At 37.3% G+C, this 11,275-nt stretch overlaps 1 protein-coding gene and 1 long non-coding RNA gene across 2 annotated transcripts in view; one reads left to right on the top strand and one right to left on the bottom strand.

The window, feature by feature from the left end:
* Positions 1–665: 665 nt before the first annotated feature.
* Positions 666–11,275, bottom strand: part of CLIC4 (chloride intracellular channel 4) — a 32,978-nt gene continuing 22,368 nt past the window's right edge. Inside the window, exons 3-6 of the mRNA XM_035345370.1 lie at positions 8,679–8,804; positions 7,257–7,363; positions 5,706–5,887; positions 666–4,910 (exon numbers count right to left, since the gene is read on the bottom strand). Coding sequence (XP_035201261.1) covers positions 4,746–4,910; positions 5,706–5,887; positions 7,257–7,363; positions 8,679–8,804 — 580 coding nt within the window. The 3' untranslated portion in view covers positions 666–4,745. The remainder of the gene's footprint in view (positions 4,911–5,705; positions 5,888–7,256; positions 7,364–8,678; positions 8,805–11,275) is intronic.
* LOC118177574 lies at positions 8,813–9,394 on the top strand. The gene is made up of 2 exons (XR_004755868.1): positions 8,813–9,118; positions 9,175–9,394. It is a non-coding gene; the product is annotated as an uncharacterized LOC118177574 (long non-coding RNA).

The raw sequence follows: 11,275 nt of genomic DNA, 5'->3' as shown, positions 1-11,275 counted from the left end.
GAAGAAAACTTCCACTAGCAGCTGGTGGTCTCTGCCCTGGAGACCTAATACCTACTTACACTCAGAATAAAAGCAGGAGTGTATGGTGTTTACCACAACTAGTTTAGACATACTTGCAAGCAAAAGACAGTAGGGAACCAGGGCTGAAACTCAGAATAAGAGCAGCAGCAAAGTCTACAATCCAAGATTTCTGTAGAGACGTGAATTCAGTCTCGACTCTTGAAATGCCTAGTTTTAGTGGATTATTTCGGTGTAAGCAAGTTAAAAAAAATACAATTTTTGGATGTATTTTTAATCAATTTTCCCAGTTTAACTTTGAGTATCTAGTGTTCTGGAGAAAAACAAGCTATCAAAATTTATATTCTTAAGAGTTAATACTTAAGAATGTGGAAACCTGGAAGGGGGACCAGAGGGGAACACAAACCTTTTCAGAGTTTCTGTAGGAGAATTTAATGTTTCTCAGTTTGTTCTGTTCCTTTGTTAAGGGGTATTACAGCTAGTAAAAATGTAAAAAACAGTATGTATTCTGCCTTAAGTAAAAACAGAAGGCCAAAAAAATGAGAGTATAATTAACTAAAAACTTCTCCTGTAGTTTAGCACACCACATTCATGTCATAGCTTACACATACAGGAACTGTAGTCTTCAAAAACAATAGAAAATCTGCTCGGTAGTGAAAATATAATTTTATTTTTAACAATAGCTGCCAGCAGTATACTGGTATATCTGTAAAAGATGATCAAGAGGGTGAAAGACATAAGCAAACTACAATAAATTGTATCAACTCAAGTATTTCTGCAAACAATGCTCCAATTTTTGTATCTTGTCTTGGGAGTCTATATCCTATTCTGCCACTCTTCTCCCATCCTCACACCTCCTCCCTCCAGAAACAAAATGCAATAGTGGCACAGGTTCTGAGGCAGATGAAATATTTTTCACTTGGGATAAAGCTTTCTTCTGAAGATATTAATTGGATGTGTTCAGATAGTATTCTGAGTGGCAAAGAGTAAAAAAAAAAAAAAAAAAGTTGACTGTACTTAGCCACTTTTTGTTCTACATTAAGATAGGCATCAGTGGGTTTGGCTCAGGCATCTTCAATTTATTCATGTCTGTGTTTCTTTGATATGAAATGCTAATTTGCTACTTTAGCATAAAAACTTGATTACATCTCTCTTCTTATCATGGAACTGCACGCAACTCTCAATCAGTTTAGACATGCCCATTGTGGAAAAAACACTAATTTTATGGGAAAATGCAAACATACAAGCTACGTGGCTGTGACTGTCAATGAGGGACATTTACACAGACCAGCAGTGAACAGTAGATGGATAGGAAAGTTTTGGAGTGCATGAAACTTTTTCAGAAGTTCGCATGCCTCTTGTTCAACAGGCAACTGGGTACACATAAGGAATCTCTTCAAGTAGTAAAGCTTTGTTAAGAAAAAAAATCATGCACATACTATAATCTGTTCTCCCACACAAAGCCAGGGTGAAGATGATGGATTTTCCCTTTATGTTCAGGAAACAGAAGTCACCTGTTTTAATGGAAAATTAAGAATATTTCAGCTTGAGAATAGAGCAAGTTATTCGGCATGCTAATACACGCAACCAACTTGCAAACTGGAATGCCTACTTGAAAGGGCAACTGCTGCTTTTAAATTGTAGAAGGGGCTAGAAGCATCATTTTAAATTTAAACAGGGGGTAGATTAATTGCTGTTTGATGAAATTAAAAATGCATTTAAAGATCAGATTGTAAACAAGTTGACAGAAGTCAAGAATTTACATAGTTATGAAAGAGCTTTTTTAATTAATGTGGGGCTGGTGATTGGGGCCAGATGAAAGTGCTCTACCCACACCAGACGCTAAGGCTTTTACACACCACCCTAGTTATACCGTGCTGCTCTGAAAAGATCACCTACAAAGGTGAAAGCAGCTCACTCTCCATTAGATTCCTGGACTCTGCTGAAGCCAGCAAGAGGCTGGCCAGCTTCTGCCACAACACAACGAAGCTGTGCAATAGGAAGCCAGAAAGTTACCAATTCCTTTCATGTTGGACAGTTAACAGCTATCATATGGTAATCGCCCTAGAAATTACTAACCTGGCCCTCATTTGAATTACACCTATAAGGGAAAGACTCTAACACTCAACACTGCATTGTACTGAGATAAAAAATACATTACTTACAGCAAGAGCTTCAACTTTGTTTACAAGCTTTCAGACACAATCATTAAAATATTTAATGCTGAATATAATGTATTACAAGTGTTTGAAGATCGCCTAAAAAGTAGAGAGAATATATTATCTACACAAGACAATGTGTCTGGTGTTTCAACAAGTATTTGTGTGCATTGATATGCAGGCAGCACACGCTAGAAAACTGCATGAAAGCATTTTCATGTTCATATGCACAGAGTTGCCTGGTGCATTGAAGCATGCACACAACGGCTAATTTGCTTTCATAAAGAGCAAGGCCTGATTACTACAACCTCAGACAGCTTCTAAGGGCCATCATGATATAGGTTTTAAAGCAGGGTTAAAATTTAACAAAACTATGCCCACAATGACTTTGCTTCCTATACCGTTTTTAAAGGTTAACTACAGGATGGCAAGGAGCACCCAAAGAATGAAGGCTTTTTTTATTTTCCTTTTTTTTTTTTTTTTAACTCTATGTGTTATTAAAAATGCTTTTCTCTAACAGAAGAGGATGTCATTCCTTTTTCTAGATGCCACGTATCAAAGACTGAACCCCTACGAAGAATTATTATGGCTGAGAAACTTTATTCAGGATGAGAACATGACGTTAGAATACAGTAATTATTAAAAGGCTACAGTTAATTCTTCCTAACCAGGTCACCCTGCAGAACTTACCTTCTGTGCCTCAACACTCCTATAGTAAGTTATAATAGGGTCTAAGTGTATCTATGGTTGTCTTAGAAAGACATGTAACAGGATTGCTAATTGCCTTTATATTGCAATTCTAGTTCTAGGAAGGAAAGACAAGGCACCACAAGCCATGTATACAAATACAGATCTTTTACACTACTTTTTCTATGTCAAGCTAACATCATGGGTATATAAAGTAGTAAAAGCAGGATGCTTAGAAAAGTCAGGCTGGTTTTCATAAAACCAGTGCTTACCAAAAAAAATTAGTGTATAAAAGTGTTTATGTGAGCACTTTTATGTTATTGCAAAACGATAAATATTCCAAGAACAACCTAACAGGAATAGCACTTTCCAGCTTCTAAAATCAGTTAAATATAAAAGTATCTTTACAAAAAAAATAGGTATATAAGTCTAGCTTTCTTTGGAGTTGTTTATGATGGCCTTTTAAAAAATAACCTAGCAATTTATTTCATGCATCAAAATCTTTAATCTTAAACAAGAAAATTATTCACCTGGTTTAGAAATATTTGAGAATTGTTTTTTAAAAAATGCAGTGCTATTCCTCAGTGTTGCTGTAAAAAGATTATGTATAGTAGTGCAATGATTATGATTATGCAAAATTGCAATCCAGGTGCACAGATAAGCAATCAGGATAAATTCAATGTACAGACTCATTTTCACGCACCATTTCTTTATAAGAGAAATTAATAAGTTTCCTTTCAGAAAAAAAAGGGATACTATAATTTAAGGCAAATGTTATCTTTAAAGGTCACTTTAGCTTTCTTCAAAAAATAAACAAAAAAACAGCTTAAGAAAGTTCTCAGAAAGACTCCAACGTTAACAGCTGTCAGTGTTCAGTTTTATATTACTAATCATTGCACTGCTATTCACCATATACAATAGCTATCTATAAACTATGACACTAATGTTTACATGTTTTGTTTACAACAGCAAAGATTTTTAAGTAAATATCACCGGAAAGACCTATACAAAATAAAGGCTCTTAACAACCAAAATGAAAGCCACTTGCAATTTTTAAGGTGAACAGATGGCAAGCATCCAGTTCTTTTTGTTTCATGATGTTAAAGGGCATCCTGACAGTTATTCGCTGCAACTCAGAACTCGGGGCAAGTGTAAGCTGATGATTTATTTATTTTTTAATCTCAAACTCTTGAAGACATAACTAAATGCTAGCTCTGATCTGCGAGCTTCTGGCTATAGTGCACAAGCCTAGATTCAAACTTCCTGATGTTTGAGGTCATTCAAATTGGAGTTTCACATTTGAGTCCATTCTCAACCATCACTGTGATTTCAAATCCAAGAGAAACATGTGGGGTTTTTTTGTTTGTTTGTTTTGTTTTGTTTAAAGCCAAATATTCTGCAAATGGCTTTTCTTCTATATGCAAAGAGGATAAACGAACAGGTACAGTTCAATGTGTTGTAGATATGACAAATGTGTATAAATCTTCTGGAAAAGCAATAAATTCCAAAATACATAAATATTCCTGGTACCATATAGCAAGACAGTATCCTAGACCAATTCATAGACAGGGACCAAATGTTTGCAAGGAAAAGTAGCAGAGGCAAGGTAACTCTTCATATTTAAGAATCTAGAGTTATCCCAGTGCAACATTAACATAACTGCATTAATGATATTCAGACTTGCTATGAAAAGAGGTAAGGAAAAACAAGTGTATAATTATGTCTGCAAAATTTAGGTAATTACTGTACCTGGTCTATCCACCATTAAGTTTGAATAACTGCAAGTTCATGCAAAAAAAATGCTATCTTATATGAAAAGAGCAGTCTGTTAGAAGCATTATTACGGAATATGTAAGAAGTCATCTCTTTTGTAAGTGTTGTTTACTTAGTGAGTCTCTTGGCTACATCACTGTAAGCTATTTCAATTTCTTTGTCTCCAGGACAGGTATTGGTGAACTCATCCCTGCTATAAGCATTTGTCAGGTATCTCCAAATCCCTGTCATTTCCTTGGGAATCTCGAAGTTGCGATATTTTTTGGCCACCACCTAGAACAACAAAAAATAGATTATAAATTTATATATTTCAGCATAAGTAACTTTTCCATCCCTCGTCACTCTCTTGCTATGTTACCCTTCCAACATGCTCAGAGTCACTTCTCAATTCTGTAGAACCTGCCCCTGGGATATGCCTGGACCTGGCAGCATACTGCCTCACATAGTCTTTAATTCTGTCCTCGCCAAAGTAAATACATCCACATCCAGGCAAAAGCTTAATCGGTGGCTCCATCTGCAGTACAAAACTGACAAAGATCATTGGAGTGAGTGAAAAGAAACCAACCCATGACTACATAGGCACATCTTCACTTCTGTAGTTATTGTGTGCTACTTCCTCCTTTCTAAACCTCTGACTTGCCTTTTTTTTTTTTCCTTTTACCTCCTGCATTGAGCTATTTACACTGTTACTGTTAGAGCAGTTTTCTCTACCTGTATAAGTGGACATCCACTTCAACATTACCTGGTCACACGACGTTCAATTTCCTTTTCCTACCTCATTCATTTATATATTGCAACTTCCTCCTGTAACCATATTGGTCAGTGCAGTAAAATGGGATTTAGCTTGTCCCATTGTATCATCTACTACCTGACTTGTCTATTGGTTCACATCTTCACAGAATTCAGCTGCTCTACTCCTAAAGCTTTTGTGAACAGTACCTATACGTACTGTTAATATTGCAGTTAAATTTACATGGGAGCATGGTTGAAATGAGTTGAACTCCAGAACGTCATAGACTATAAGCATTTTTTCCTTAATTGTCATGTAACTACCTACAAGTCATTTACCTTGACAATGTGTAGTTTGGGTAGCAGGTTGCAGTCTGCTAATGTCATCTCACTGCCATCCAAAAACTTGCGAGTAGAAATTGTAATATCTTCCATGCTATTTTCATCTATTTCATCAGGAAGAGGAGAGTTCAGATATTCATCCAGTTTCTGGAGGGTTTTCAAGAGGCCACGTTCTAAGGCTATTGAGGAAGGAATAGCTTTAAGAACAAAAAGCCATACCACAGCAAGCAACTTTCAAAGCAAATTAACATTTAGGATATTGATACTGGTACCAGACCTGAAATACAAAATCCATATCACTGTGCTACCCAGAAGAGATTATACAATGAAGGATTTCTAATCCTTGCACAATTTTGGTGACAACACCTCTGCTGGAACTGCGATTGCAGTCACTTGTAATACTAGTAACAACGAAACAGAACTAGAATCTCTTAAATATCACACTGATACAAGTTATCTCAAAGTTAGGTTATATACAAGCTTGCACTAATTTGTAACACTGTAAGACTATTCACAAATGTTTATTTTTGGATTAAAAAGTGGCTTATGTCAGTTTCTTAAGACTCTTCCTAACTGGTTTAAATTCTAATTAGAATTAAGTTAAGCTACATAATCTATTTAATGTCACATGCTCAGCCAAGAGGCACGACTAAGCATGCAGACTACCTAGGTTTTTGAAACACAGCAGCAGAGGGCAGCATAACCCATAAAAACAAAAAAATATTTCTCATTAAGAATGTTTGCAAATATTTTGGAGCTCTCTGACTGAAACAGAGCAGAAAGGGATTCTGATTCCCTGAAAGAAGTTTCCCCTCAGATTACATTGACCAGAAAAGATTTGTACTGAATAACTTAAAGTCCTAATTGAATATTCTTTATCTCTTATTAACCTCACACCTTCCATCTACTATGTTCTCTCCACACAGAAGTGTAAGACACTATTCTTTACAGACACAATTCTTTACAGAAACTGACATGAACTAAGCTCAACTCATCAGTGTGAATAGGAGCACTCAGACACAGAAAGGTCAAATATCAAGCGTGTAGTAAGTCCTCATCAACCGGACTGGAACTCTGTCACTGAGGCATGGTACAAACTCTGCATGGAACTCGGTTCTGGATGTTAAAATCATTACTACTTAGTTTAAGACTTTTGAATGGCTGTTGCAGAGAGAAATTTCAGTGTTAGGGACATGTACAACACATGCACGCCCTACTGAAATTTCCTGCTTGTAAGAAAAGTAAGTGGACAGAATGGTTCTTTTTAAAACAAGCTTCAATAGATTTGAAGGGGTGCAAGAATGGAGTGATGTCCTTCTCTTCACCCAATCTCCTCTGCCATACATAGAAGGACATGCTTAGTAAAAGAGTCTAAGCGGAGACACAGGCACGCAAAGAGCTTTAAAGTTCTTCATGTTTCCACCCTTTCCCCAGTCTTACTGGGAAATAAACCTTTTGATCTTGAAGAGTGAGACACTTCACATAGCTCTGAACAACACAAGAATATACAGTAACGCAAGTACGGCTATCAGCCCCCCAGTGACATACCTTCGTTAGCCTCTGGTCTAGAATTTTTTATAAATGCAGAAAATTTGGCAAATATATCCATTCCAGCAGTGTTTGATTCTGGGTGCTTTGGAGAAAGTTTTAGGTACCTAAGAAGTAAAAAGAAGTAGATCTACAGCACATTCAGCAGAATGACGTTCATCATACATTAATGAGCATGAAATGACTTTTTTTTTTTAAAAAAAAAAAAAGATTCTATATCACATACATTTACCAATTTATTAATTTTCAGATTTATGTGAAGAACTTGCGTCTTATGTGTATTATCACACACTTCCATTTAAGTTTAAGATTTTTTAATCCAACTTAGAGGAAAACCAAAGCATGTTTCTGCCTTCTGATGCAGACATTTGCTTTAAGCACAGTATTTGAAACAGACCATAGCAACAAGAACAAGCTACTTTATTCTAGCATAGCTGTGTTGCCAGCAGGGCAGATCAAACAGGTAGAAAATGCCCATTTTCTGACCGCAGGAGATTTTTTTTTCCAAGTTAATATCAGTTGTCCCAGAAAATCATGGACCCCAAATCTTTCAACAAAAAAGTAAAGCCTTGCGAAGCTTTAAAGGCAGAACAGTTCATTCTGCTAAAGATGGCGTCTGCATTTTGCTATTGTCTCCCAGTTGAGGTAGAAGAAAGGAAACAGTTTAGAGAAACCTCAGACACGTTTCCCATGTTTGTGCTGTTTTATTTAATTATCTCAAGAAGCGTTCAGTATTTTCAACTACACTTTCCAAATAGTAAATACTCTATCTCCAGTTTTCATCATTATGACCAATATGAAGGAATTTTTAGAAAAATATTTCCAATTTGCTTTTTGCAATCATTTCTGTACAATTACCAACTGACAATCTGCTTATAAAAAGCTGGAAAGAATAATGGAAAAAAATAGTATTAAATACAAAGTTCACTGATACTCCTGGTGAGAACAAGAAAACTACAAGTTCTTAGAAACTTAAATAACACCTTACTTCTAGAAGAATGACTGCCCATACAAACCTCCAGAAGGAGGCGACACATCTTAAAAATCAATTTCTACTATGGTTCATTAGTGAGTCAGGGCTAAATTTTGTATAACAGGCTCATCTTAATTTAAATTATTTGGACACATCATCAGAATGGCCCACCATAGTCATCAAAAGGAAAAGTCATTTAGTCTGAAAAAATACAGCTAACAGGAAGGGTGACAGTACTAAGAAAGGACAATTTTTAAGTAAGTAAATGTCTTTTAATATAAAAGATGGAAGAGCTGGAGGGAGGAAAGGTATGACAAACAATAATTCCAAACTATTTTCAGTCCAAGCCGCAGTTTACTGATGCTGAAGAACTTACTAACTAGTGCAGAAAACCCCTCTGAGAACACTCCATCTAATCTAAGGTAAGAAATCATCATTTTAAAACTTACTTTGGTGGAGCCAAAACTTCTTCCAGGAACTCTTCAATTTTATTCACATCTGTTTTCACCTCACCATTATAAGTTATAAAGGGTGGATGAGTGCCTGGAGCCAAATTTTGAAGGTCTGCTGGTTTTCTAGGGTGAAATGCAAACAAATACAGAAGTAAGCTTGGGACACGCATTACCCTACCTTTCAATGATACGATCGCAAAAGCAGTGTGTGAGGTTTTCCAGTTCTTGGCAGTTCAGAAAATAAATCACCAGTTTTCTTTTAAAAAACAAGTTCAAAACTTAATTAATATTTTGAATATTTTCTTTAATCATTAAAGTGCTTTAAAACTACTGCTTTCTCCTACCTTCTGGTTACCTTCTTTTCCTCAAGTCAATTGTATAATGTTGAATAGTGTAGCTGGGATTAGGTGTTATGTACTATTACCACTCCCCAATTGGTACTATTACCACATGTACTATTACCACAATAGTACCAATGTGGTACTATTGCCAGACACTCCCTCTTTCCCAGCGTATGCAGTACAGGGTTTATATAGAGTGTAATCTGCTATCAGTGATAATCCTCCCCCATTACACATGGCTTCTCTGGAAATATGCAATGCAGAAAGAGCACTACATATAAACCATCTACATGCACCCACTCTGCAACTCTAGACAAGGTGACGTGCTTAAGCATCATGTTTAAAAATGACACCTGCAGCTTCCCCCCGGGGGGGGGGGGCAACATTTACAAATAATATCAGCACACTTAGACAAGGGGAGGAGAATAGCAATTCTTACCAAGCTAAGCCAGTCACGCAATTTGCTCTTCTCTCCTCTAGTGGGCCTTAATGTTGTAGTGACGAGTTACAGGCATTAATTTAGGGGTCTGTATGTTAGCTGCATATACACAACTAACTACTCATTCACCCCTAAATGCCTAACTTACTCTTTAATGTAATGCTCTCACATATGCCTTATCAGCAGGTTTACATGCAAAGCTGGAGTCAATTCAGTAATGTGATGTGGATTCATTAGAAGCTGTAGAATCCAAAACAGACTAAAAAAACTTTTTCTCCTGGTAAACCATTATGTTATTGGTTAGTCCCATGATAACTGCAGCAGTCTTAGTGTAGGCAGAAATAAAATTACAGTACCGCTTGGCACAACAGCAGCAGCACCTCCCTCTGATGAAGCTACTGACTACAGCTCAGAAGACTATCAGAAGAACAAATACTGAATGCCTGAAGAACCTTTTCACATTTAAAAGGGCAGCATGCAATTTCTATCTTCTCATATCACCCCTGTGTACTGATACCTGACAGTGGAGGCACAAGGGTGCACCTGCATTTCAGGCAAGTTAACCAGAGCACCCGCTGGGGAACAACTAACACCTCTTGGTAATATGCTGGACGAGGAACAACAAACGATACCCACATCCAGCGGAAAGTTTGCCAAGACAAAGTTACCCCATCCTTACTGTTTGAACAAATCCAGGCTGGAACATCACCCTTGAACTGGGTCTGTGCTTCGCACAGTGTGGCTGTGACTCTGGAGCCGGACCTGCTGTGTACTGGAAAGCCTCCTGACCACACTGGGCAGGGAAACCAGCCCCGCCACACAGCCATGGCCAGCCAGGTCAGCACGAGAAAGCAGTTTCCAGGGACAGCACTCAAACTGTCCACACACACAGATACAAGTCTGTCCTGTGGAAACCTAGCTTCCAAGTTCTTACAAGATTAAGATCCCCTGCCAGGACTTCATGTCCTGCCCACTGCCGAACCTTCTAAGCAGGGGAAACATCAATAGCACGTAGTGCCAAATGGCACTTAGGACAGCTATGAGCACTGGGCTGAACATGTAAAACCTGATTGAGAAAATGGAATTTCATACTTAAGAAAATTAACTTCTCTGTTTTTAGTCAGGTGACAGAAGTCAGATGTTAATACAAGAATTTAACCATTTTCATTCAATTGTTGAGCTTCCAAGAATTTACTTCTCACTATGAGTTGTCATTGCCCTCTTACTGTTAGGATTTAAAGTCTGTCATAGGTTAATGCTTCAACCTTAGCTTAACACTTCATTTAAATACAGCTTTGTAACCCACAACAATTACAGGAAGTCATTGTGGCTCACTTCCAATTTTGGATCTTGCCTAGATAACATTCCTCAAAAGGAACATAACTAAAAACTAATACAGGCAAGACCTCCAGATTTGCACTAATACTATCAAAGGAAAGAATTAATTTCAGAAGCAGACTAGTCTAATGAACTAAACAAATAAGTTTTCCAGAGAACCAGAGTGCATCTCAAGGATGCCAGAACATTTCATTGACCCCTCCTGCCACTCCAGTCACACCATCTGCATCTTTCAAAGACAGCAGAGATTAACATAGCACAGCCAAAACCTAGACATTAATACTGGCTTTGACTTCCAGTTTGCTGCTCTTGCCAGTAGACACTAAACAAACCCTGGCTTACCACATACAAGCCACAGCTTCTCAAGCACCGTATGTACACGAGAATATCCTTAAAAGGTTGTGAGCACAACTTCCCTTAACAAAGAACATCATTAAAAATATATAGTGAAGTTTACTTCAAATATGAAATTGGGC

Source organism: Oxyura jamaicensis, chromosome 23 (assembly GCF_011077185.1).
Source record: "Oxyura jamaicensis isolate SHBP4307 breed ruddy duck chromosome 23, BPBGC_Ojam_1.0, whole genome shotgun sequence".
NCBI lineage: Eukaryota > Metazoa > Chordata > Aves > Anseriformes > Anatidae > Oxyura > Oxyura jamaicensis.
This window is presented reverse-complemented; position numbering and strand designations above follow the sequence as displayed.